This window comes from Zalophus californianus, chromosome 4, assembly GCF_009762305.2.
Source record: "Zalophus californianus isolate mZalCal1 chromosome 4, mZalCal1.pri.v2, whole genome shotgun sequence".
Classification (NCBI taxonomy): domain Eukaryota; kingdom Metazoa; phylum Chordata; class Mammalia; order Carnivora; family Otariidae; genus Zalophus; species Zalophus californianus.
This window is the reverse complement of record NC_045598.1, coordinates 16991577-17019239: the sequence shown is the minus strand read 5'-3', so window position 1 is coordinate 17019239 and position 27663 is coordinate 16991577. Positions and strand designations below refer to the sequence as shown.

Below are 27663 nucleotides of genomic sequence, written 5' to 3'. Positions count from 1 at the left end.
TTTACACTTATATTTCCCCCATCTCCCCACCAATCCATGTTTTCAGTCTCCTCATGGTGACTCCCAAAATATTCCTGAAATATGAATTACCCTATTTCCCAATTATCTCCATATCCAGTTAAAGCTGATTACAGCACAGTCCAGAGTAGAATTCAATCTGAGGGCAGCTGCTGTATTAGCTCTGTTTTTATAGGCCTAGAAGATACTTCTATTTATAGGGACATCTTATATTAGAACCAAATAAGAAAGCCCTTGTTCTAGTCATGTGGAGCCATAAAACAAACTTCTGTCAAAAACAGAGAAGCTCGACATCCTAGCTGCCAAAGTAGGACCAGAGAGAATAAAGAAGTGAACTCTTTCAGGGATTCTTGTGATTGTGATTAAAACAATAACAAGATAACAGAACAAAAACCACCTGCTATGTGATTTTTTTCATACAGCAGCAAAATGACTAGGTACGGTGATAGGTCCTTAAGACAATATTACAAATGATATTCGTCACTCTGAGTTAACTGCTCACTGCAGGATGAGGGAACTGATTTCTACGTACTAACAACCGAACCATCAAATCACCCTCTTTTGCACTGAGGCTGTCCACAAAGAATGGAGGAAGACAATCCCATTTCATTCAACAGTTTAGCAAAGAAAAATCAATGGTTGAGCGAATGTCCACCCTGGGGGGGTGGGGGGGGTTCTTGCCTCCTTAGAGTAACTATTAAAAGAAAGCTCTTGGAGAAGGAGACTCAGCTGATGAAGTCACACAGGCAGCTGGAGTTGCATGCACTGACTCCAGTCCCCATCTTCTCTGAAATATCAGCCACATATAGCAAAACAAGTGCAGGCATACCTCAGAAATATTGCAGGTCTGGTTCCAGACCACTGCAAAAAGTGACTCAAATGAATTTTCTGGTTTCCCAGTGCATATTAAAGTTATGTTTACTGTAGTCTAAGTGTGCAACAGCATTATGTCTAATAAACAATGTACATACCTGAAGTACTGTATTGCTAAAAAAATGCTAACCATCATCCAAGCTCTCAGTAAGTTGTAATCACTGATCACATATTACCATAATAGATACTAATGAAAAAGTGTGAAATATTGTGAGAATTACCAAAATGTGACACAGTGAGCAAATACTGTTGGAAAAATGGTGCTGACAAACTTGCTCTATGCAGGATTGCCACAAATCTTCCATTTGTATAAAAAAAAGGGGGGGGCAATATCTGCAAAATTCAGTAAAGCAAAGCACAATAAAACAATGTACGCCTGTGAGGGAATTTGATCTGGGATACCAAGCAATATATCCTGGGCTCTACAAATTATTGATTAGAACGATCCTAGGCAAACACCACGTCTGAGCTTTAGATTCTTCCCCTGCAAAATGAGATGAAGCAACTGACCTACTTCCTCCTCAGGTTTCTGAAGTCAAGAAACATATTTGTAATTACACAAAAAATTAATGGAACTATAAGCTCTTAGTTCTTGTCCTATAAGCCAAAAGCCAATCTACTAGTTAACAGTTGTCCATATCTACTCTGAACTAGACTACAAAAACATTAACATGACATCTTATGTTTGATTAACTTAAGGCAAACAGAACTCAAAGCTGTTAAGAATTTTCTCCTAAATTTGAGAGCGCTTGAAGAATCCTCCTTACCACTTGGCTACTGCACCAAAAATCAAACAAAGTGACTTAGAAAAATCCTTTTGTAAAGATCAGAGTTGAATGACAAGTACAAATTTCACTTGGAAAAATATCCCTAACATATACAAAATGCTGAAAACGACACACCAGCTTAACGGAGGTTTGGTACAGTGCTACTCAAAGGGCTGGTCCTGGTGAGATAAGGAGCTTATGCCAGATCATAACTGAAGCACCATTTCTTTCATTGGGAAGTCTTGCTACTCAACCCAATTCCCCCAAATCATCATTTGAACTAACAGTGTGACTAATGATGTAGTTTATTTTACATTCTGGCACAAGCAACATATTTATCTCATCCCATACTAGTAACCAACAGTTAATTCATGAATTAGCAGCTGGTTGCAGGCCACACCTGAGGGGAATACTGGTATACTATTTAGAAACAAATGTTTTAAAAATGTGTTAAAGTTCTTCTAATACCAAGAAAGGAAGAGAGAATTTCTCTGGATATTTCTATTAGAAAAAAAAGCTCTTTTTACTGTTATAAAGACTAAATAAACCTGCTCTATATTCAGGAAAGTCCAAAGAAAAAGACAGTGTCTCAATAATCAGTGATAACCTTTGGTTTGGATTCCATTACTTCTTGAGGACTAATATAATATCCACCTCAGAGGCCTTGCTTCAATTCAATTCTCTACTGCCTATCTACCTACAACACCCATCTGGTCACGTCACTTTTCCTGCTCTCAACCCTCTGAAGTCCCAACCTACAAATCAGCCTAGTAAGCAACATCCTTCACCCTCAACTTCAGTTTTGTATCTTAGCCCCACCAGCACAATCCCAACCTCCTTCAGAGACTTCTCTTACTCTTAAACCTTCCCCCACAGCCACATTAAGTCCTAAGCCACCTTCACAAATGCTCTCTTTCCCTCCATTTCTCTCCCCACTCTTGCACCTCCCACTTTCAGAGACTTTGACTCCTTCTCTCTCCCCCTCCCCACTGGCTCTTCCATAGCAATTTATCCTTTTATCTAATCCTTGGTACATCTGCCTTGTGTTACTGGTATATGTATGAGTAGTATGTTTCTGGTTGGGGTGTAGTTTTTTTTGGGGGGGGGGTGTACCACAGATTTTAATGACACCTATTAATTCCTGATGCTCCTGGGTTCATAAGATATCTAGAGTCACCAGAATTTAAGACCCTTGAGAGCAGGGAATAGTCAATGCTGAGAACAATGCCTAGATTTTGGCAAATATTTAATAAATATTTGCTGACTGATTTGCTTTAATATACTCCAGACCAAAAAAAAAAAACAAAAAAGAAAAAACCAAAGGGACTGAATAGATGCAACAAGACTAGAATAAATCAAAGTCCATTATTATACTATTCTTTCTACTTTTGTATGGGTTTAAAAATTTCCATAATAAGGGGGCACCTGGGTGGCTCAGTCGTTAAACATCTGCCTTCGGCTCAGGTCATGATCCTAGCGTCCTGGGATCCAGCCCTGCGTCGGGCTCCCTGCTCTGCGGGAAGCCTGCTTCTCCCTCTCCCACTCCCCCTGCTTGTGTTCCCTCCCTCGCTGTGTCTCTGTCAAATAAATAAATAAAATCTTTAAAAAAAAAATTTCCATAATAGGGACACCTGGGTGGCTCATTTGGTTAAGCGTCTGCCTTTGACTCAGGTCATGATCCTAGGGTCCTGGGATCGAGTCCCGCATCAGGGTCTCTGCTCAGCGGGGAGCCCGCTTCTCCTTCTGCCTGCCATTCCCCCTGCTTATGCTCTCTTCTCTCTCTGATAAATAAATAAAATCTTAAAAAAAATTTCCATAATAAAAAGTTGGGAAACAATTATCTGTGTATAAGTCCCACTAGACTGTGGGCTCTTCTATGGCAGGGACGGTCTTATCTCTCTATAGCCTTTACAGATCTTTGCAGAGTTAACAAAAGTTGATTGAATTGCTGAGTTAAGCTCTACTTCGTCCTTCTCCTCTTGTTCATTCTATTTTGTTTATTCTGCCAGAAGGTTGTCCCACCCCCAAAACAAGCCCTGGGAGGAATTTGAATCCAGAATGGTGAGGATAGGAACCAAAGCATTCCCTTATGTCTGTCCTCTTCTGGTATGAACCCCACAAAGCCTAAAGGCTTTAGTGAGGATGTCCACTGGACCTAGCAGACTAAATTCAAGAGTTGGGATCTCACCACTTTTAGCCACAACAGCTAAATTGCCATATGCATCATGAATCTTCCCGTCCTCAAAATATAAAGATGATAACATGCTTATATCCTGAGAATGGTAAACTTGCTCATTCATGATAGCGGAGAGTTGGTAAATTCCAAATACGAACTTCTGAATTGCACCCACCCCCCAAAATGAGGACTGACTTACATGGTCTAAGCCTCTCAACATAGTTGTTAAACTACTCTCACTCTCCCATAGCAAACATCACTGCCATGCTACTGCCTACTAAGTATGGGAAGCTTCTACGCCTCTGGCCAACAAATATTTTAATCTACCTAAGCATCTGAGTTCAGTATTACCATTTGGCTATTAGTTCATCAAAATCTTGAACCTACACACACAAAACTGAAGTCATAAAGAGCACACAGAGCTAAAGCACATGATGAGAGGCACAATACAAAGAAATGAAGAATCAGGTGTCAATTCCACAGGTCTCTTAGTAGGTGGCCACAGCCAAATTAAAAAAAAAAAAAAAAAACACCTGTCTAGCTAGCCTTCATTAAATGTCTAAAGATAAATGCCTAAATAAGCATGTAAATTTGCATAAGTGCAATAGTAATCCCTTCCTATATAGCTCATAGTTAAGAAACAATCAGAATGTCACAATTTCTACCCTCAGTTCATACTGATATGCGTGTATATTCATCCACACATTTTCCCCAAATTGTTATTTCAACTGAACCAAAGAAATTTTGAAAAGTTCTGTTTGTCTTCAACTTACAGCTTGTCCATTGGCTTCATAAAGTGGGCATTTTTGCTTGATCTTGGCCAGTTCCATATTTACTTGTTTGCTGACCACAGCCATGGGATTCCCTCCTAAAAAAAATTCAAATTATTAAATTCAACATATCTATGAAAAGAGAACACATCAAAGCAAAAGTATTTTTACTTGAAATTTAAAATACTCAAAGTTTTGGGTATGTGAATTATAGATTAAAAAAATGCCCAGTAAAATAGTATGTAATATATGAAATATGTAAGATAAGCATAAAGAAGCAAAAAATTACCTATAACCCCATGTTAACTTTTTAAAAAATTTTTAAAAAGATTTTATTTATTTACTTGACAGAGACACAGCAAGAGAGGGAACACAAGCAGGGGGAGTGGGAGAGGCAGAAGCAGGCTTCCCGCAGAGCAGGGAGCCCGAGGTGGGGCTCGATCCCAGGATCCTGGGATCGTGACCTGAGCCGAAGGCAGACGCTTAAGGACTGAGCCACCCAGGCGCCCCAACTTTTTTTTTTTTTTTTAAAGATTTTATTTATTTTGACAGAGAGAGAGAGAGACACAGCAAGAGAGGGAACACAAGCGGGGGGGGGGGATGGGAAAGGGAGAAGCAGGTTTCCCACGGAGCAGGGAGCCCGATGTGGGGCTCGATCCCAGGACCCTGGGATCATGACCTGAGCCAAAGGTAGATGCTTAACGACTAAGCCGCTCAGGCGCCCCCCATGTTAACTATTTATTACAGATTCTAGGGGCGCCAGGGTGGCTCAGTTGGTTGGGCATCTGCCTTCAGCTAGGGTCATGATCCCAGGGGTCCTGGGATTGAGCCCCATGTCGGCCTCCCTGCTCAGTGGGGAGCCCGCTTCTCCCTACCCACCCTCCCCAGCTCATGCTTTCTCTTGCTATCTTTCTCTCAAATAAATAAAATCTTAAAAAAAAAAACATTTTATTATAGCTCCTTTTAGATTTTATGTGCATAAAACTATGGAGACACACACACACACACACACACACACACACACACACACACAAAGGATAACAATGCATGTACTGTTTTGTAATCTTTTTTCAAATTAGCAATAAACTGTGGCCATTATGTCATGTTACTATAAAGCTACATAATTTTTAGTGGCTGTATAGTTGTCTTTGTATAACAATATAATCCTCGGAACCATGGGTTCTAATGTTTTGCTATGCCACATTTAAAAAGCTCCAGGAGCACCTGGGTGGCTCAGTCGGTTAAGCCTCAGACTCTTGGTTTCGGCTCAGGTCGTGATCTCCAGGTTGAAAGATCAAGCCCCGAGATGGGCTCTGTGCTCAACTCAGAGTCCGCTTGAGATTCTCTTGCTCCCCCACTGCCCCTCCCCATTTGGGCATGTGCAGGCACCCCTGCGTGCACTCTCTCGAATAGATAAATAAAATCTTTGAAAAAAAAATAAATAAAATTTAGAAAAATTAAAAGCTCCAAACAACATGGTCCACTTATCTATTTTCTTAGGATAATTTCCTAGAACTGAGTCTGCTAGGTCAAAACATATGTACAATTTAAATTTTGCACATATCGATGTATCTTTTCAGGAAGACTATTTGTCAATTCACCTCTAACGCTAAGAACAGTATCTTACACCAAAATATTTTAAAACCACATTTATGGCTTTAAAACATAAGGTTAGTCATGAATCTCAGATCTAGTATAACAGCACAAAACTAAGGACTACTTACCAAGACCTGTCACTACCATAGCTCCAAGATCAGCTACATAGTTTCCTTTGCGAAATGTAGCAACTCGTCCACCCACTCGATCCTGTTTTTCAAAAATTAAATGGCTAAAATCATCAATTCTATTTTAACCATAAAAACCTGGCATGGTACCACCCCAGGCCTCTGTCTCTTATAATTTAAAAAGAAAGGTACAGTTTAGAGTGTACATGGCATGCAGTGTGGGCACAAAGACCGAGTGAAGTTTAAGTATCTAAGGGAGTGGTAGGAAATGAATGACAGAGAATTAAGTGATAGGAGATAAACAATTTGACAGCCAGACATATTTAGCCATAGGTACTATTATCTCTCTACCCAGCTGTCTCTAATACCATTTACTGTACAGGCTGAGCAAGGGCCACTCACACAGAAAGTGTTCAATCTGTTCACAAATTGCAACAATAAATGCCATCTTTCCATCACCATGTTCTGACTTTCGCCCCCCCATTCCCAAAGTCAGCTGTGAATGACAGATGACTTCTCAAATGGTCCCCTAGTGCAGCCCCATACCCAGGGGCACAGTGTCTACTGAGCATAAACTTTTGACAGTATCTCTCATTCCTCAACAGGTCCAGTCCAAGTTTCTCTCTGCTAACTTGGGATTTTCAAGTAATGGGGAAAAATTACCTAGCTGTAGCGACACTTCAATCATGGATATTATGAGAATACTCTAACCTCCAAATAAATGAAAGCAAAATAAAACAAAAAACCTGTCTGTTAGATTAAGACTCTGCATGGGTAGGGATCATAATGGTCCCATTATTCATTACTATATTGCTAATACACAGGACAAGAGGGCACGCAAATGTTTCCTAAATTATCTATAAAATATTTTAAGCAAGACTATATTAAAAATTATTTTGATTTCTCCATACTTTATTTGAAAAGAATATTTTTAAAAATTAACAATTTACAAAAAAGCAACTTAGATGTACTGCACAAAACATTTTGAAAGCTTCTATAAAATTTTAGATCGTTTAGGTTATCTGAGAAGTGTTTTTTTGTTTTTCAAATGGTGTAAGTCCAGGGAGGCCTATAAGCCACTGGAAGATAACTAAATGTCAAAAATCACTCATGAAAATAATTTGAATAGTAGCATCTTAACATGATGTTCTTTCTCCACTCTGTGCCATCATCCCTTTCCTCCTTCAATTTCCATTTCTTTCTAGGACTGATGATAAGGGAACCAACATATCTTGGCTGCATTAGGCACTAAGAGATGGCTGCTGCCTGAGATGCACTCCTTTTCTTTTACTATCAAACAGGGAATACAATCCACTCTGTTCCACCACTAAAAATACCTGCCACCTACAAAGGGCACGTCCATGAAGGCCCAAAATTTGAGAATTAACTACAAGAAACAATAACCTGAAAATATCCATCAAAGGGCTACATGGATCATTTACAAACTCTAAATACTCACTGAGCACCTTTCAAAGCTTCACTGTCAAAAATGCTTTATCCAGTGTAAGTAACAATTATCTAAAATACTTTGAGTAGTATACAAATCAGTTTGGTTTAGTTCAAGCTGTGGGACTCATTAATTTGCAACAGATAATTTCTTACTGCGTTGATAAATACCTATTTTCATTAGGTCAGGCTTCTAAACACAATATAAAATTCTTACCCTGGCTTCCAGAAGTGTGACATCCATTCCGAAACTTTGTAATTGACGAGCCGCTGCCAAGCCTGAGACCCCAGAGCCTATAATAATTACCTTTCCTGTCTTTTTAGCTAAAAGTAAAAAACGAATAAAAATTACAATATTTTGTTGTAGGTTTAAGAGTTTATTTTACCATTTTTTACATCAAGAAAACCTCTAGGTTCTCAACGTCATGATGTCTTACAAAGTAAACACTTCACTTATTTTCAAAATAGAGAAACTATCTGAATACAAATTAGCAAATATCTGAAACTTGTTAATTCGTTAAAAATTTATAAATGAAATCCTTTATCTTTAAAGATTTACTTTCTCATTATACCATGATCATGTGCTTTGGTATCTGTGACTGTTAACTTATTATGAATAGTCTGCTTCATTTATCTCACAATTATACTAGGACAATTTGATAGCCAAATTATTCTTAAAGCTGTTTTCCTTAAGCTCTGCTTCTGCTGTCTTTACTTTCCCTTTTTGAAGGATTATTAAAGCATCAAAAACAAATTAATTAAAATAAATAAAAGTGTTAAGTCTCAAAATATCCCTAAACCCTGGACTCCTGGCAGTATAAAGAACTGGTTAATGAAAGAAAACCTCAAATCTCTGCTTTCATAATGGACTTCTCTCGTTTTTAACAAATTTTGTTTTCTGATTTTTCTTATATTGGAAATTCAGTATCTTTCACCAAAGTACACTTATCAAACCAGAAATTACAGGCAATGCATATTTATGAAGAGATTTTACTTTAAATCTGACATATAATGAGATAAGCTTGGGAATACTGGACTCCAAATTTAGACTCAGAAATCAAAATAAAATGCTAAAAGCCTCCTGGAAATAAAAGAGAGTCCTAGAACTGTAACTTAAAACTATGAAGTCCATCTGCCAGGTCCTTACTTGGTAGGGGTTTTATCCTCTTATAGATGCCGAAGTTGATCAGACCGTGACGCTCTAAATAACTGTGAACTCGGTGGACAAGCACAGTATCACCTACAGAATAAATGAATTTTAAAACATGTTCATATTTTTAGCATTTTAAACAGAAAGCTCTTTAACTCTTTTGTTTTTCCATCATGAAGTTATTCTATACATATTTTCCATAAGCTTCAAATCATGTGATTCCTTTAGAAAAATGATTCCTAGAACTATTAGTCTGTGATGTAGTGCAAAATGCCTATCACATAATTTGGAATTTTTAAGAATGACATTCCATTATAGATGAAAAAAAAGGATAAAACCAACCCTTTTAAAAGTAGTATTATAATCAGTTACTTTGGCAAAAACTTTTCAAGACTTTGTGGGTGGTAAATGGAAAATGAGAAAGCCAGCCAGCCAGCCAATCAAATGTCAACAAAGTACTCCAGGGATTAAAGCTGGAACATAGTCCTGGTGAAATTACTAGCAATCACTTAACTCACAACTTAAAAACCAAGAAAATCATTACAAAGACACATAATAGTTTCCTATAAGGCTTATTTTTGCATAGCACAAGGTAAAGTAAGATGGTAATATGAATTGAAAAAATGCATTATCAATGAACCATGAGCCAAAACTAGTCCCACTGAAAACACTACTTACTGTTGTAAGGAGCTTCTAATTGTTGGAGGGTAGCCTCAAAGGTCAGCTGAATCTTTGGATTATCCAACCACAACTGCAACTGTATTTAAATGACAGAAATTTTATTACACAAGTAGACACAGACCACTTGACCACTTTAAAATATCTTTTCAACTTTAAGGCCTCTAAAACACAGGCTTTCCTTTCACTGAAACAGAGGGTTATATTCCTGACAAACCGAGGAAACACAAAACCATGTCAAATGAGTAAATTACTGAAGAAGCTGGAAGATATTTCAGCCTAAAACAAAAAACCAAAAAACCTAGTAACTTGCCAGTATCATACAGCTGGTAGGGACCAACTAGGATTTAAACTGGGTTACATGACTCCAGAGATACTGAGTAAATAAAAATCCACAAAATCCAAAGATCAGTCAGATATGTAAAGGTGGAGGGGAGGGAAGAGGTACCAAGGATATCTCCAGTTTTTAGCCTGCGCAACTAAATGAGTCGGTATGCTCTTCACTAAATGAGCGCCACTGAAAGAAGAGGTGAGTTTGGTTTCAAGACAACCCAGAGATACAAGATTGGCATCTAGATACGAGCTAGGATTCTGAGGAGAGTTAAGGTCTGGAGCTATTTGCTTATGAGTGATAACTGAAGCCAATGTGCAGAAGAGGCCTCTTCAGGAGAATATACAGCAGGGGGAGGAAAAGACCATAAGGAGCCTTAAGAACTCTAACCAGTTCACATAATGGCCTGTTTTTATTTTTTTTTTTTAAAGATTTTATTTATTTATTTATTTGAGAGAGAGAGAAACAGCATGAGAGGGGAAAGGGTCAGAGGGAGAAGCAGGCTCCCCGCTGAGCCGGGAGCCCGATGCGGGACTCGATCCCAGGACTCCGGGATCATGACCTGAGCCGAAAGCAGTCGCTTAACCAACTGAGCCACCCAGGCGCCCTAATGGCCTGTTTTTAAAGATAAGCCTACAGGGGTGCCTGGGTGGCTCAGTTGGTTAAGCGTCTGCCTTCGGCTCAGGTCATGATCTCAAGGCCCTGGGATTGAGCTCCACATTGGGCTCCCTGCTCAGCAGGGAGGCTGCTTCTCCCTCTCCCTCTGCCTGCCACTCCCTCTGCTTGTGCTCACTCATGCTCTGTCAAATAAATAAATAAAATCTTTAAAAAAATAAATAAAGATAAGTCTACAAAGCTGTCAGAGAAGATAACAACCAGGGAGGGAGGCAGGAGAAGAACCAGAATACTGTGTTAATCTAAGGGAGTTTAAGAGAAGGGAAGAGAAGTTTAAGAGTTTAAGAGGAAAGGAGTAGTCAATTATTTTAAAAACTGCTGAAAAAGCACTAAGATAAGGAATGAAAAATATTACAGTACAATCAATAGGCTCTAACACAAATGCTCTTCAAATTGAATAGGCAAGACCAACTAAATGCCACCATGTTTAAATCTTAGCTAAAAATTAACTGCTCCATAGACAAGTTTCAACAAAGAAACATATGGCTATATGTAAATAAATCCAATTACAAAGAGATATGACCAAATTCATAAGCACCCTCTACTTTTCTCGGTGACCACTGTCAAGGCAAAATGGACTTCCTCAAGTACACACCAGGCCCAAGTTCCTCACCCCTCAACATAAGCCTTCTTCCTCTGTCCATCCTATGAAGAAGAAGAAAAAAAAAAAACAACTCGGGTCGTAGTTTTTAGCTCAATAATCCTAAAGTTGTTGTGGTTTCAAAATCTGTAAGCAAAAGAAATGATACAATTCTTATAAGAGAATGACTTATGTTCAGTTTTATAGCCAGAGGCCCACAACTCTAACTTGGGCCAGTCCTTCCTTCCCCAAATCTGGATTTTGGTCACAGAATATAAATCAGAGAAAACAGAGGTCACTGTAAATCCACCACTCAAATTCAAGAGTGAAAACTTCTCTCAGATGACACAAAAAAATGACCTTATCTAAAAAATACATTTCTAATTAATTAACTAATCAATTTTAAGTAAGCTCTACATCCAACGTGGGGCTTGAACTCACAATCCTGAGATCAAGAGTCGCATGCTCTACTGACCGAGCCAGCCAGGTACCACCTAAAAAATCCATTCAGATCAAATGTTGATATGTTATACACAGAAGCCGATTCTAAGACAAATAAGCGTCAGAAATATACATTAAGAATTTCCCATTCACTTTTTTAAAAAATCACCCTGTTTTTTCTTCACTCAAAAATCCCTTAATTCTGGGGGCGCCTGGGTGGCTCAGTCGTTAAGCGTCTGCCTTCGGCTCAGGTCATGATCCCAGGGTCCTGGGATCGAGCCCCACATCGGGCTCCCTGCTCAGTGGGAAGCCTGCTTCTCCCTCTCCTTCTCCCGCTGCTTCTGTTCCCTCTCTCTCTGTGTCTCTCTCTGTCCAATAAGTAAATAAAATCTTAAAAAAAAAAAAATCCCTTAATTCTGTACTATGAAAACCCAGTATAACCCACCACTCACTCTAGCTAACAATCTAAATTCAGCAGGGGTTTTGCAAACTAAGAGCCAAAATAAAAAAGTTAGTGGTAGCTAAAAAGCAGACATGCTAAATGACATCTCTGAGCTATACTCAAAGTAGCTAAAATCAGGTGCAGCTGGGTGGCTCAGTCGTTAAGTGTCTGCCTTCAGCTCAGGTCATGATCCCAGGCTCCTGGGATCAAGCCCCGCCATCAGGCTCCCTGCTCCCTGCTCCGGGAAGCCTGCTTCTCCCTCTCCCACTCCCCCACTTGTGTTCCCTCTCTCCTGTGTCTCTCTCTGTCAAATAAATACATAAAATCTTTAAAAAGAAAAAAAAGTAGCTAAAATGACAACATAAATTTCTTTTACTTTGTATCACCCTAGAGTATAATGAATATGTTCTGAATAGTACCTTGTCCTCCCTCTACTCTGGCTAAAAAATTTCTGATGAATAAAGGCTATGAAAGAAAAATTCACAGAAGAAATACAAATGACTAATAAATGTGGAAAAAGTCAGTCTAAGTAATTAAAGAAATGGAAAAGAAATGAAAAACTTTTAGTCTATTTATAGCAGCACAGATTATCATTGTTATAACAACCAAAGCAGGGGCAGAGCAATAGGGATGTCGACTGATTCAGTATCTCTGGGAAGCAATCTGACCATACCCATATCTATCTATCTATCTATCTATCTATCTATCTATCTATCAATCATCTATCTATCTATTGATCTATCAATCATCTATCTATCTAATCTACCTATCTATCTATCTATATCTATCTATATCTATCTATCTATCTATCTATCTATCTATCTATCTATCTATCTATCTATGTTTTTAGGTTTTGATAAGGAAGTTTTCCTTCTAGAACTCCATCATAAGGAAATTATAACCAGAGATAGAGTCAAGAATGTATAAAGCTGCTCAGAGCTTAATAAAGCACAAATGGACATATAAATGCCTAACTTACATTATGACCCAACTGTCAGACAAAATATTATGCAGACATTAAAATCAAGCATTTAGGAGCCCCTGGGTGGCTCAGTCGGTTAAGCATCTGCCTTCAGCTCAGGTCATGATCCCAGGGTCCTAAGATCAAGCCCCGCATCGGGGTCTCTGCTCAGCGGGGAGGTCTGCTTTTTCCTTTCCCTCTACCCCACCCTGCTGTGCACTCATGCACTCACACACTCTCTCTCATGCTCTCTCAAATAAATAAATAAATAAATAAATAATTTTTAAAAATAAATAAATAAATAAAAGCAAGCATTTAGCCAGGAGGTTGAAGCAGAGAAGCAGAACAGAATTAAGTGTTTCTCTTATCCTGGGAAAGACAGACAAAATGATTATTTAAAATTTTAAAAAACATGTCGGGGAGGCACCTTGCTGGTTCAGTCAGTTGAGCACTCAACTCTTGGTTTTGGCTCAGGTCATGATCTCAGGGTTTTGAGACTGAGCCTTGCAGCTGGCTCTGTGCTGGGTGTGGAGCCTGCTTAAGATTCTCTCTCTCTCCTTCTCCCTCTGTCCTTGCCCTCCTTAAAAAAAAAAAAAAAAAAAAAAGTTTCGGGGCACCTGGCTGGCTCAGTCAGTAGAGCATGCAACTCTTGATCTCAGGGTTGTGAGTTTGAGCCCCACATGTGGCCTGGTTTACTTAAAATAAAAAATTAAAAGTTTATGGGGCGCCTGGGTGGCTCAGTCATTAAGCATCCTCCTTCAGCTCAGGTCATGATCCCAGGGTCCTGGGATCGAGCCCCGCATCGGGCTCCCTGCTCTGCAGGAAGCCTGCTTCTCCTTCTCCCCCTGCTTGTGTTTCCTCTCTCACTGTGTCTCTCTCTGTCAAATAAATAAATAGTCTTTAAAAAAAAAAAATTAAAAGTTTAAATGAAGATTCGTGTTTACAAGGTTATGAAGAATGAAAAGGATCCAAAGAATGTATGGAAATAGCATTTCAATTTTTTAAAAACAAAAACTAAATATACGTTTAAAAAAATAACTGAAGGGAGGGCGCCTGGGTGGCTCAGTTGGTTGGGCGACTGCCTTTGGCTCAGGTCATGATCCTGGAGTTCCGGGATCAAGTCCTGCATTGGGCTCCCTGCTCGGCAGGGAGTCTGCTTCTCTTTCTGACCCTGCCCCCTCTCATGTACTCTCTCTCATTCTCTCTCTCAAAATAAATAAATAAAATCTAAAAAAAAATTAAAAAAAATTAAATAACTGAAGGGAAAAAACTAATTTTTAACAATGGTTACCTCTGGGTAATGGTACATGTTATAGATAATTCTGTAATTCTTCCCTCCTCTTTTTTCCCTCATTTTCCATAAAAGTATTATGTGCTTTTTAGTAATCCAAACAGAAAAAAAGCTGACATGGAAACTTACTGTGCGGTTTCTAATGAACAGAAAAACCTTCTGGGTCTGCTGCGGTCCACTGATGATATCTGGAAAACAGGCTGCTTCTTGAGAAGTCATCCGGTCATGAGGAAGTCTACTCTGGAAAGCTGCACCCTCCACACCTAGCAAAGAAAGCAAAGGACTTCTGGGAAAAGTGCAAATGAATACAAAACCAGGGATAATGAAACTCCTTTTTTGCCTGAAGAACCTCTGTAAAGCTCTGCCTCATTCACAGACTGATCTCATCTCCTTTAAAATAAAAATCTTTTATTTTGCTCAAAAGATGACACATCTTTAGAATTTACTTACTCTTTTGAGCGTAATATTCCAAAAATTACATTTTACTAATGAGTGAAACAATGTACCTCCGAAAACATAACAAAGCATGCAGCGTATTTTCTTCATCCACAAAACAGCTTTATAATACTGGAAGATACTCTAATTAAAATTAGCATCACTGATAGTGTTCCCAAAATCTTAAAACTAAGGAACCAGAATAAAGGAAAATACACTAAAGGAAAGCAAAAGAGACTAGAGTGAAAAACAACCACATGCCTTCTTTTAAAATTAGAGCAGGGAACATGGAGAGGACTTTAAGGTTTAATAACCAACAGTAAGAAATGCATGATTATCTGGTCAATGGTCCCATCCATTAGTTCCCATAATGCAATGCTGGCAGTGAGATAAGTTAGGCAGACTACAATGAGGACAGAAGAAAGCAAGGAATTTACCTTTCCCAGCAAAAACATTAGAGACGATTTACTACACTACACAAGTATGTTACTGCATATACTATACACTACATATACATACAATGTACACATGTTCTCTGTACAGGTAAAATAGATATTATTTTGAAACTTTTACAACTGGGTATTAAATCGATTATTTTTATAAGCTGATAGTTAAGTACATCTCTATAAGATGTCCTTAGAAACACATTTACATGTATTCTACCTGTATTTCTAAGATCACCCTATAAAAGATATTTAACCACCAGCTTATTAAAATACCAAGACATAAAGAGTTTCAAAATTCAATACCACTGAATTATATGTAAGTAATGAAATAGGCACCCACCGATATCTGTATTTAATCATTTAAATCACATGAAACAAGAAGTTAGAAACACTGATACTGGAAACAAAATTAAAGGCAAGGCAGGGTAAGATTAAGAAAATAAAAAGAACAAGGCAGATATAGATATAACTTAGAAAACGAGAGCTAAGTTATTAAAGTGCTGTCTCCACAAAGACATGTATAAACAATAACTTGGACAACAGTGGTTAACAAGAGGTCAAGCAAAAATGCCTGATGCTAATATGAGCAGCACATTAAACAATATTCTTGGGAGGGCGCCTGGGTGGCTCAGTTGGTTAAGCGACTGCCTTCGGCTCAGGTCATGATCCTGGAGTCCCGGGATCGAGTCCCGCATCGGGCTCCCTGCCCAGGGAGTCTGTTTCTCCCTCTGACCCTTCCTCCTCTCATGTGCTCTCTCTCATTCTCTCTCTCAAATAAATAAATAAATAAAATCTTTAAAAATAAATAAATAAATAAATAAACAATATTCTTGGGAGAGAAGGAAAAAAATCTATCCACTCATAGTAGATAATAAGGGCACATGTACTACACTCACATTACTAAATCAAAACAACAGTTCTCTCATTTAGTGAATCTCAACTTAAAGACTGTCAGGACAATTAATTATTCCCTAAGGAAAAAAATAATCAGTAAGAGCCAAATTGTTGAGAGTGGAACATGAAATTAAGGCAAGGAGAGAAGAAATGCTGGCAACGGGGGTCTAGGTTATTTCAGTAATGTGAAATTTTCTAAAACTACACATAGCTTTGATGTCCCTAGTGCCTTACCCGCAATCAAACAAAAAATAAGACCAAGAACAAAAACATGACACATTATAATGAGCATTATCTATACAATAATCCCAAGTACTCAAAGATCTCTTAAAATAGGTTACCTTCATAAGTGTATACTACTGACATGAAAACCAGTGAACTCTATAAACTGTACTCCTCCCTCCCCAAAACAGGTAGTTTTCTTAACCATACCTTCTACGTGCTTATTAAGTCATCACTGACCATCAATCCTGCTGCAGAATACTACCGTCAACGACAGTCAAAAAAAACCATGTAGGGAAAGACACTAAATTTTTTATCACATTTGGCTCCTCATTCTAAGTACTCTTATTATCAAAAACTACTCTAAATTAGTTGGCTAACTTTGGGAATCTTGAGACTATGTAACAATTAAATATTATTTACATTAAGTCATGTGGCAGTTTTAAAAGTATCTTTAAATCAAACAACAAATGATTAACAAAAGGAATTAAAGAAGCCAAAAATTGTGACACTAATGTATTGTGTGGAACAATAATCATCTCCATCTCTATCTTCTACAAAACATCTGAAAACACCTAGTTATTCTTAAATACTTGTCAATTTTTAAAAATGAAAAACAGCTTCTAAAAACTCAATAATTATTTTATTCCTTTTTGTTTTTAGGTTTGAAGACTTATTTCAAGGAAGACCATTATCAATATAAAGATGAAAACTGTGTAAGAAAAAAAATCTAACCTTTTATCAAAGAAACAAAAAATTTTAAGTTGGAACCCACGCTATTCAGAAGCTAAATCAAACCACTCTTTTAATAGGATACTTCCAAAATGAACTAATAGGCCATTCTGGACAATATGACTCATAAGTATCTCCTTTAGAGGGAAAAACCTTAAAGAATACAATTGACTTTAATAATATCCTTATTAAAAGGAAGTACATTTCATTCAAAAGTAATTTATACTTGGAGTTTGTGTGTACTTAACAAAGTCTGGTATTCTGGAAATTGAGAATGTTTCCAAGATGCAACCTCAATTTTTTAAAAGCCCCAAGGCTGCCTATATATCTTGCCCCCTCAGTTCAATTCCTTTTCCCCCCACACTTCACACAGGAAATTCCAGCATCACCTTTCAAAATGCAGTCATGCTAAAGCAGAAATGCCCTTTCTAATGGTCTGACTGGCTCAGTTTCTCTGAAAACACAGTAAAAGTTGTAAAATACTTAAGGGACTATAAAGACCTTTTTTGATAGATTAGCCACGCAGAGAAGGGGCAGGGGAAGGTGAGGATATAAATCCTCTATTCCACCAAACGACTTCCTCCCTGATTCTGATGATATAGGTAGCATTTGAGTAGAGTGAGGTAACAGAGATATAAAAAATAACAGAAAGGAGGCCTCCATGAAAGTTACTTGCCTTTTTTTTTCATGAAGTAGACAAAATAACTAGAATGACTAGTTTTCTAGTTGAAGAGTGAAAATAAAAGCCTGACAAGAATCTACATATAAAAGACTACTGAAAATTAGTAAATTACAGATGCACCATATCCAGTCCTATAATAAAGACAAAAAGAATAAGGAACAGAGGGAAAGGAGAGAAAAAGAAAAAAAGAGAATCATATGATTTCTTATGCTTTACATCTTTTATTTTTAGGGTAAACATACACTTTAAATGATTCTCTGAGGGAGGGGAGGGGAGGGTATAACGACTAGTCTACGCATAAGAAAGAAGACCTCTGGGTTCCCCTCCTCCAACCTTTGGTGTAACCTCGGTCATACCATTTAACTGTATTTCAGGTCTAAATCCATAAAACAGGGGTGGATACAGTATTATCTGTTTGACGGCAGGAAGCTGGAGAAAGTGACCTTAAGTACCCTTCTAACTTTTTAAGATGTAGGATGAATACATCAACTTGATGTGGATTTATAAAAGTCAAGATATGATCCTGGTCCCAAGATACTTATGAGGGTCATTTGGCTTTATTAAAAACAGAATGTTGATCGCTTACAAGCGATCTAACTGATCATCTCACAAATGCACGCTTCTGAACATGGCGAAGATCTGAAGAGAGACCTTGAAGGGTTCAGAATAGTCCCCACCATTCTTGGAAACACTTTAAAAACAAAACAAAACAAAACAAAACTCATGTTCTACTAAACAGTAAGTCAGAAGCACCAGTTTTATATGAAAGTGTTTTTACTTTCAGCAATACAATATATTGTTTACTAAAGCAAAAGAGTAAATTTATCCACGTTAAAACAAAAAGCAACAAGAAAACTCAATTTATTTCAAGATTAAAGCTCTAAAGGCTATCCCTGATCCTCAACAGTTCCATGGAAGATCCAATTGTGCATCATCTGATGAACAGCATTCTTGAAGGTTTATCTGCCACAGAGACTCTGAACGAGGATTTTAACTCCTCTAAGATAACCATGTACTGATTATCAACCTCCAATCCTTGGGATAGCATTTAAACATGTTTACTTCTAACATTCTGGATCACCTATATACTAATTTCTGCATTAACAGTGAACTTTGACCCAAGAGTAAAATACAAATATTTCCTGGACCTGCTGTACACAACTGCAAAAGAGAAATAATTTTAAAGTAGACTTAACAGTTGAAAAGTGACAAACTCCAAAGTGAAGTAATACCTATTCCAGTTCTATCAAAATGTATGTATCAGTCAGCTTTGAGCACTGAACCACACAAAAACATCCAGGGCAAAGGATGAAATCCAGACATACTATTTTGAACTCCTGGAACAAACTTGAATAGCTCTGGATGGGCCCTATAAATCATTTAACCCTTTACTTTTTCCTAGAAGTAAAAATATCATAGTTCAATCTGAAAACAAAGAGCATTTCGAATAGACTTTTAAAAAAATGATTAATTTTGACGTGACAAAATGTTTAAACTACAAAATAATTAACCATGTAATGTTAATTAAAAAATTGTACCCAACACTATCTAACAACCACCTCTGAAGAGTCCCTTGCCTGCATAATTCCTCTGACTAGTCCTAGAAGGCCTTTCTGTCCCCCCCCCCTTTTTTTTAAGGCTTCTGGCTTCTCCTCTCTGTGTATATAACTATATTTCTTTTTAAAGGTCCCATGATTCCTAAATCTATGTTTTATATCATGTTTACTGTTACTATAAAAGCTGCCGGGAAGAAAAGGACCCGCCATCTCCTCAAAAACATGAAGAGCGGAGGGCTGAGATCGGCCTGAGGACTTCAAAAGGTTTTGCTTGCCTTTGTTCTGGCTAACACTCTCTCCTATTCTACTACGCTGTCCTAAGGGTTATATTTCCCCTGCGCTTCTGGCTAAAATGTGGATACCATAGCCAAAAACACTTGCAAGCATCAATCCCTGACTTGGCGGCTCTTGCTACTAAGTGGCAAGCATCTAATGCCACCCTCACCTGATGCTTGGCCGTCTCCATACCCTCCAGAACTGTCGTCTTGAAGTCCTCCTGCTTGCCCTGTGGAAGGAAAGAGGAGAACTCAGGGACCTTACTCCATAAATTAAGATAATTATCTGGACATAAAGGCCTAATAGTTGGCGACTCACAAATTCACCAACTAGTAAACCCATATTCAGAGAGCTCCTTCTTCTTGAATCAGGCCCAGGGAATCACATCATAGTCTTCCAAATTCTGGTCAGAAAATTTAAACTTTACACACTGATTCTTGTTGAAAGGTAGAAGAACGAAGTACATATAGTATTTCTAATCACTAAATCCTTGCTGTCAGTCTTACTTAAGTCAAGGTTGGTTGGGGGGAAAAACGAATTCCAAACGTCTTTTACTACTTGTTGCTAGACTGAGAGTTAGGTGTCACATGGACTCTAGGGTCTAGAGCTGCAACAATTCAGCATCTCCTCAATCTCCCTTTATCTTTACCTTTCTATCCACAAAGAATATACTTAAACAACAAGCAAAAGACATAGTTTTAATGAAAAATATTCCCTTTGACTTCAAAACAGGGACTGTAAAGATTCAGCACCAAAACAGATTTCATTTACTATGCATGCTAGACAGCACTAGATCTGAATACGCCAGTGCTTCCTTAGTAAAACTTTCAAACACACCACAAGACACCCTGCAGCCATATGCCAAGTAATGTAGATAGACACATACAGTGGGGGCTGGGGGGAAGGCAAGATATGGGGGAGCTTCTACTTCAAGCTACACAATAAACCAGCTAACAGATTTTCCTCATTGACTAATATGTAGAAATAACTTCAAGGAAAGTATCAAAGCTTGAAAGTTCAATCCGACAAAGTCAGAACAGATCACCTTCCAGATTCTTCCAAAATCTTATCACCAAGACAGATGCTATGATCTTAAGCTTCTAGCTACCTGGTACACTATGAGAAAACTATAGCATGATCTTTGAAAGATGAAAACACTCTCCAATGATCTAAAACTTGACAAGCTTTTAATTGATTAAAAGAATCTCAACAAGAAAGCAGACTGATTAACCATTATTTGAATTAAAAGGGAGCAGGAAAGTGAAAATGACATCTCTATCCTCATGTATTTGAAGGTATTTAGATAGAAATGATTTTTGACATTAGAATGTGTTACTAGAAGCTGTATGTTCTGAGGATAGGACAGAATCTCATTCTAAAATTATTTCACTATGCTCTTGTGTGAAGGGCCCTTGAGGTTTTAGAAGGGTATGGCTTTCAGACAAGGCTAAAGATATATGATCTGTTGTTAACAGTCTTTGGAAAAGGGCGTTAATTATGAATAGATGATGACTTCTTACAAAATCCAGTCTGCAAGCATCGTGAAAATGCAGGCCCTACATTTAAAATTTTACTTTTAAAGTTTAAATAAGGGGTGCCTGGATGGCTCAGTCGGTTAAGCGACTGCCTTCGGCTCAGGTCATGATTCCAGGGTCCTGGGATTGAGTCCTACATCTGGCTCCCTGCTCTTGGGGAGTCTGCTTCTCCCTCTCCCACTGCCCCGCCCCCCTGCTCGTGCTCTCTCTCTATCTCTCCCTCGCTCTCAAAATCTTTATTGGGGGAGGAGGGGGAAGGGCTCAGAACAATGAAATAAATACAGTTTCCAAGAATAACATTTAAGCACTAGGAAAAATATAGCTCCTGACTCCCTCAAATTATGTACCCCGGTTGGCAAAGAATGAAAGCTACAGTCTCCTGTCACAAAGGCATCTCACCACTTCTAAAAATAAAAAAAACCACTTTCAAGCTAGCCATTAAGTCCTGAATTATTTTATCCTTCCTATTTCTATCATTTGCTTTCTCCCACTATATGTCATACAGTATGCTAAATTAATTAACATACAGGCAGCTCTTGGCTGTTTTCTGTCATGGTCTTTAGACCAAGAAATCCATAGAAATACGGATTTCTTAAGCCTGATTTCTGTGCTCAAAAGCTCAACAAGGTTGCTCTTTTACAACAAGGTAGGGAGGTCTTTTTTGTCTTCTGCTTTTGAAAAAAGGAACAAAACTCACATGCTGTTCTTGGATAAAAATATGTAGGAGTAATATGAAAAATACTCAGTACCTTGCCTACCCCTTTAAAGAGACCCCTCTTAATGGCAGAAAGTCAAAATAGAAATGAAACTCCAAAGTACTGCATAAGCAGAGAAATAGGAGAAAACCAAATAGGTGATATAACCGTGTAAGAAATGATGAGAAACAAAACAAGAAGTGCTTAAAATTAAGTAAAGGAACAATGGGTCTCTTAACTTGATGAACGTTTAGAGATGAGATTCCTCCTTTCTCTCTAATCGTAACACACTCATGAGTATTTGGAGGGTGCCTACTTCTCCAAAGACAGGTAACAGCATCATCTTTATTAGTGATATTCTTCTAGACCAATTCTTCCATCATTTTCTTAAAAACAACACACATACAAATGTTCGCAGCTAACTTTCCATCAAGGATTGCCTCTGATTAAAACATATAAAATGCCACATTCACTTGTTCTTTGGGTCCTTCTGGCCTAGGACTCTGCTTCTACCAGTGGCACAAGGACATGGAACAGCAGGCAAGTACAGCTGTTACCCTCCAGGAGCTCAAATTCAAGATAGAAAATGAAAATATACAAAAACAACCTTTTCACATCACCTTGATTTGGGCATCACTGTGCAGACCTTTTGTTTTCGTTCCCACCACACACACACACACACACACATACACACACACACCACACACTCGAGTTTGAAGCAGAGACCCTTAGTACCTGTATTTGTGCATATCTTCTACAAGTTGAAAATAAAATCTTTGGCTTATCTTACATAGCAGCCTTTCAGCTGCCGTCTAATAAACCCTCCACAGACCTGTTAGGTTATTCTTGAAAAACAGTGAAGTATTTTAGTTACAGTCACACTGGATGCTATCTCATCTTGATTCAAATTCTCAAGAGATGACTCTTCCAACATCTTAAAAGGAAATCTATGATGTCTTTCAAATATTTTTATCTGACAAGCATGGAGGGCAGGATCACTGATGTGTTGTTCCCAGGAACATACCAGCAGATTCACATTTTGACTTTAGTTTGTTGAAATCACATTCAAATTGATAACTTTTGTAAACAATTTGAGAACCTTCTAAGTCTGCTAGGAAGCAATGATTTTTAAACAGAAAATCAACTTACCAAAATTTAATAAAAATTGTACCAAATTTATAGAATAAAAGTGACTGACAAGCTATTGGTTTCAATCAGACCTGACAAATTAGTAGAGGAAAAGAAAAAACTTAAAAGTTTAAATCATCTTTGAACACATAAGTTTCCCTCTATTAACACTTCGGTTTAGTTTATATTTTAAATAATCTCACTAATTCAATGTTTACTGAATACCTATTCTAAAACTTCCAAGCACAAGTAGAAAGTTGAACACATTATGTACCTATTTTCAAAGGGCTTATAATCAATTGAGGAAAGATGAAAAATATTTTTTAGGGAAACAAGAAGCTAACACAGACCTGAGGAATCAGGAAAGCTTTTCTGAACAAATCCAGAGATTCGGCAGTCCAACCACCAGCATGATCCAGAACACATAAAAGCAAGGAGAAAAGCACAGACATGGAATGTATAGAGAACCACATAGTACTTGCAGATGTGGGAGAGCAGGATAGGTAAAATGGGCCACTTTCACTGCCAAAATCTGAACTTGATCTTAATAGTGATGGGGCAGAAATGTATGATCTGTCATAGGAAAGCAGCAAAACAAGTGATATTTTAATTCATCTAATCTGGTCACTTTGTACCAGATGGAGCACAGGGGAAAGGTGACCTAGATAAAAGAGATATAACTGAAAGGCTGCTTAAATAATTTAGATATGAAGTAAAATGCACTAGAATAAAAAGGTAACAATGAAAATAGATTAAGGCATAACAAGTCAAAGAAGCTGTTCACAGGAAGATACAGGACTTTAAAACAGATTTGATCAAAAGGGTAAGGGACAGTCAAGAAGACTCCAAGGTTTTAAAAGTTCAAGAATGGTAATGCAACGGACAAAATGGGAAATTTAGGGAAAATTCAGGTAAATTAAATTAAATGGAAATACTCTACTTAATTCGTCTTTAAAGTAATTAAAGACTAGAACTCCAGGGGCACCTGGGTGGCGCAGTCAGTTAAGCTGATGACTCTTGATTTTGGCTCAGGTCTTGGTCTCAATGTTCTGAGATTAAGCCTCATGTCAGGCTCAAGGCTCAGAGGATTCTCTCCCTCTTCTCCCCCCAATCACGCCCCCCCATAAATAAATAGATCTCAAAAAAAAAAAAACTAGAACTTCAAAGTTAGAATGGGGCCAAAATAACATGGAGATAGTAATATGCTCAGAGAAGGACGCCTGGGTGGCTCAGTCCATTGTCTGCCTTCAGCTCAGGTCATGATCCCAGGGTCCTGGGATTGAGTCCTGCATCAGGCTCCTTGCTCAGCAGGGACTCTGCTTCTCCCTGGCATGCTGCTCCCCCTGCTTGTGTTCTTGCTCCCTCTCTCTCTGACAAATAATAATAATAATAATAATAATAATAATAGGCTCAGAGTTTGAAGGAGTTGTAAATGTAGAACTAATCTCATAAGAAAAGTCACAGTTTCAAAGAGGAATTGGTCAACGTAGACAAATGACAAGAAAAAGTTAAAATAATTGAAAGGTAGTGAGTTATTGGTGACTATCACCACTTCGTGCTGCCTTTCAGTCCTCTCTGCAGTGAAAGGTGGCTTTAAAAACATCCTCATGGTGCACCTGGGTGGCTCAGTCGTTAAGCGTCTGCCTTCAGCTCAGGTCATGATCTCAGGGTCCTGGGATCGGGCCCCGCATCGGGCTCCCTGCTCAGCGGGAAGCCTGCTTCTCCCTCTCCCACTTCCCCTGCTTGTGTTCCCCTCTCTCGCTGTGTCTCTGTCAAATAAATAAATAAAATCTTAAAAAAAAAAAGAATTAACTTTTTAACATGCTACTTCTTTCCACATTCCATAGTAGGGATTTTCCTTACCTATTTTGTTGTAAAATCTTGGTTTGTAGTTCACTTTTCAAAATGTTCCAGAGAAAGTCTACAAATTATATGCTGTTATACTGCTTAACTACCAAGCTTAAGGTGAGTTTGAGTAATTAACAAACTTACTTTTCTAGTTTACCTGTTTTTTTTTAAATTAGTCTGTTTACGTATGTAATCTCTACACCCAATGTGGGGCTCAAATTCACAACTCCAAGATCAAGAGTCACACGCTCTTCTGACTGAGCCAGGCAGGCACCCCTCACCTGTTTCTAAAAAGGCCAATACTGAAGTTTACCCTGGACCTATTAAAAGAACCATAATAACTTTTCATAACTTATAACCATGAAAGAATTTCAACAAGAGAATCCCTTTTTCCTGCTCAAGTAAGTTTCTCAGAATGCTGGCTATCCACATCTTCTCAGATCATGATTAGAGGCTCTTTCCATCCTCAATATGATTTGAGTCTACACTGCTATGAGGAAGATACAACTTCTTAGGCATTAATTAATCATATGTATTCTTCTAACTTCACGTATCAGAAGATGCAAAAAAAACAAAAGCAAAAACACAACTCTATCTTCAAATGTTTAAGACTTCTGTGATTACCAAATACTGCAAAAATGTTAACATTTGTTATATCTCAATAGCTGATACATGGATTTTGATTAGGTTATTCTAAGGAGAGAGAATCTATATCAGAAAAGTACCAACATTTGCCATTCCTCCTATGATTTAACATACAAAAGCTTAAGTGATCTATTTTGCAAGTGACATGTTACTGAAAACGGGTTACCACAAATACTTTACAGTTTCCAAAGGTGATAGAGTATGTCAACCTACCCTCATTTTTTCCCGAAAACATCAATCCACCCTATTCCTAGTTTCAACTCTGTTTAATAAATACAAGATGCTTGTACATGAAGATGGAATTCATATTTTCTCATTTGATCCCCATACCAAGCCCCACTTTGGAGATGAAAAAACCCTCATAGACCAAGTATCCTATTTTCCTAGTATACCATGACCACACCAAATAACGGATGGTAGCAAAAAGAATTCAAGGAAATTATACAAATAAAGTTGCTCAGCTAACCAAATTACCATTTTGTCTTAATAAAAAACAGAACAATCAGTGAAATGGAATTAAGAAACGCAGCTCAATCTGTCAAAGACAGAATATAAAACTGGTAGCATCTGATTCAATGGTTATCAGCCAAAAGCACTAAACAGTTTAAAATCAAGGAGATTAACTTACTTCATAAAAGCTTAACTGAATTCCTTCATGTTTAATGTAAAACTTCCAAAATCCAATTTTGGGAAAAACATTTAAAAACAACTTCTGGATTCTCACCATACTTTGAATACACTTTTACTGTACTGTTTCTTCATTGTAGCCAATTATTAAACGTGTAACCCTAAAGTGGACTACGAATTCTTCACGGGCAGACCTAGTCTTCAGCTCTGAATCCTCAGAACCCAGCACCACACCTGGAACAAAGCTCTGTAGTTTAACAAGTAATGTGTGGAATAAAGTGAATGAGGAACTGCTAAATTTGGGGCAATTTTACTTTGTGTAGAAAATGTCTCTATTTCATTTTTTTTTTTTAATTTCCCTTCCAGGGCACCTGGCTCAGTCGGTGGAACATGCAACTCTCAATCTCAAAGCTGTTGAGTTCAAGCCCCAAGTTGGGTGTAGAGATTGCTTAAAAGTAAAATCTTAAAGGAAAAAAAAATCTCTTCCATAATACTTTTTTTTTTTTTAAGATTTTATTTATTTATTTGAGAGAGAGAGACACAGCAAGAGAGGGAACACAAGCAGGAGGAGTGGGAGAGGGAGAAGCAGGCTTCCCACCGAGCAGAGAGCCCAGTGGGGCCGGATCCCAGGACCCTGGGATCATGACCTGAGCTGAAGGCAGATGCTTAATGACTGAGCCACTCAGGCGCCCCGCCTTCCATACTACTTTTTAAAAAATTCTTCCACTAAGCCAAGGATTTTAGGAAGACTTACTTCCCTTCCACTCTTTTTCTGCCCCTAAGTCCCTCCAAGTGTTTATACTAAAATGTGATATTTAAAAGTTATTTCACCTTATGGTATTTATGTATGCATTTATAATTCACACTAGGCCACAAATTACCTGTGAGTGGGGACCATGTATTGCGCAGTGATATATATACCTTGGCCCATTTTTAGTTATCTCTCAAAATATAAAAATTTTGAATTAACCTAGATTACCTTTTCAGCTTGTGACTTTTTTACACTCAGCTCTCCAGTAAATTATTCTGGGGCACAGTTCCAAATCAGAACCCTGAAATGATGCTATACACAAAAGAGGGGGGAAAGAAAATTAATCCTAGGTCTGCTTTCTAACGTATGCACTATACTTCATATAATGAGAACTCAAATGATTTCAGGGACTTACTTGACACTACCAGGCCAAAATGGCAACATAAACAACTCCCTTAGGAATGAATTTCTAGCAACTTCTAGTAAATCTACAAAAGAGGGTCTCCTGCTGTGTACGGGGGTGTAACAGAATTCTATAATCCTCCCCGTGGAGGTAATCTGAATCCACTCTCATGAAATCTGAAAGCTATTCCTACTATCTGACTGTACTTGAAGGCATGGCAAGAGAAATCGGAGAGAAAAGCCTGGGATAAGTCACTTGAAAATATTTATGGAACGATAAACAGAATTATTCACTGAACTCTGACCATAACTATCCCTGCTGCCAAACCCAGGACTTTTACCGACTACCATCAGTATGACTGCCTCACACAGGGCCCTACGAACAAAGAACTATAAAAATGTAGGGCCATTACACAAATATTAGGACCCCTGATTTTTTTTTTCTTTTAAAGTAAGGAAATCCAGG

General features: G+C 38.0%; 1 protein-coding gene across 4 annotated transcripts in view; it reads right to left on the bottom strand.

Annotated features, from left to right (window-relative positions):
- The window catches only part of KDM1A (lysine demethylase 1A), a 59977-nt gene that overhangs the window by 18832 nt on the left and 13482 nt on the right, over positions 1 to 27663 (bottom strand). For 2 of the 4 annotated variants that reach the window (XM_027569175.2, XM_027569181.2), the window contains exons 3-9: positions 19736 to 19795; positions 14453 to 14586; positions 9603 to 9681; positions 8922 to 9014; positions 7992 to 8098; positions 6329 to 6410; positions 4608 to 4702 (exon numbers count right to left, since the gene is read on the bottom strand). In XM_027569175.2, the coding sequence (XP_027424976.1) occupies positions 4608 to 4702; positions 6329 to 6410; positions 7992 to 8098; positions 8922 to 9014; positions 9603 to 9681; positions 14453 to 14586; positions 19736 to 19795 (650 nt within the window). The remainder of the gene's footprint in view (positions 1 to 4607; positions 4703 to 6328; positions 6411 to 7991; positions 8099 to 8921; positions 9015 to 9602; positions 9682 to 14452; positions 14587 to 19735; positions 19796 to 27663) is intronic. The other 2 variants (XM_027569191.2, XM_027569198.2) reach the window with 1 other exon arrangement.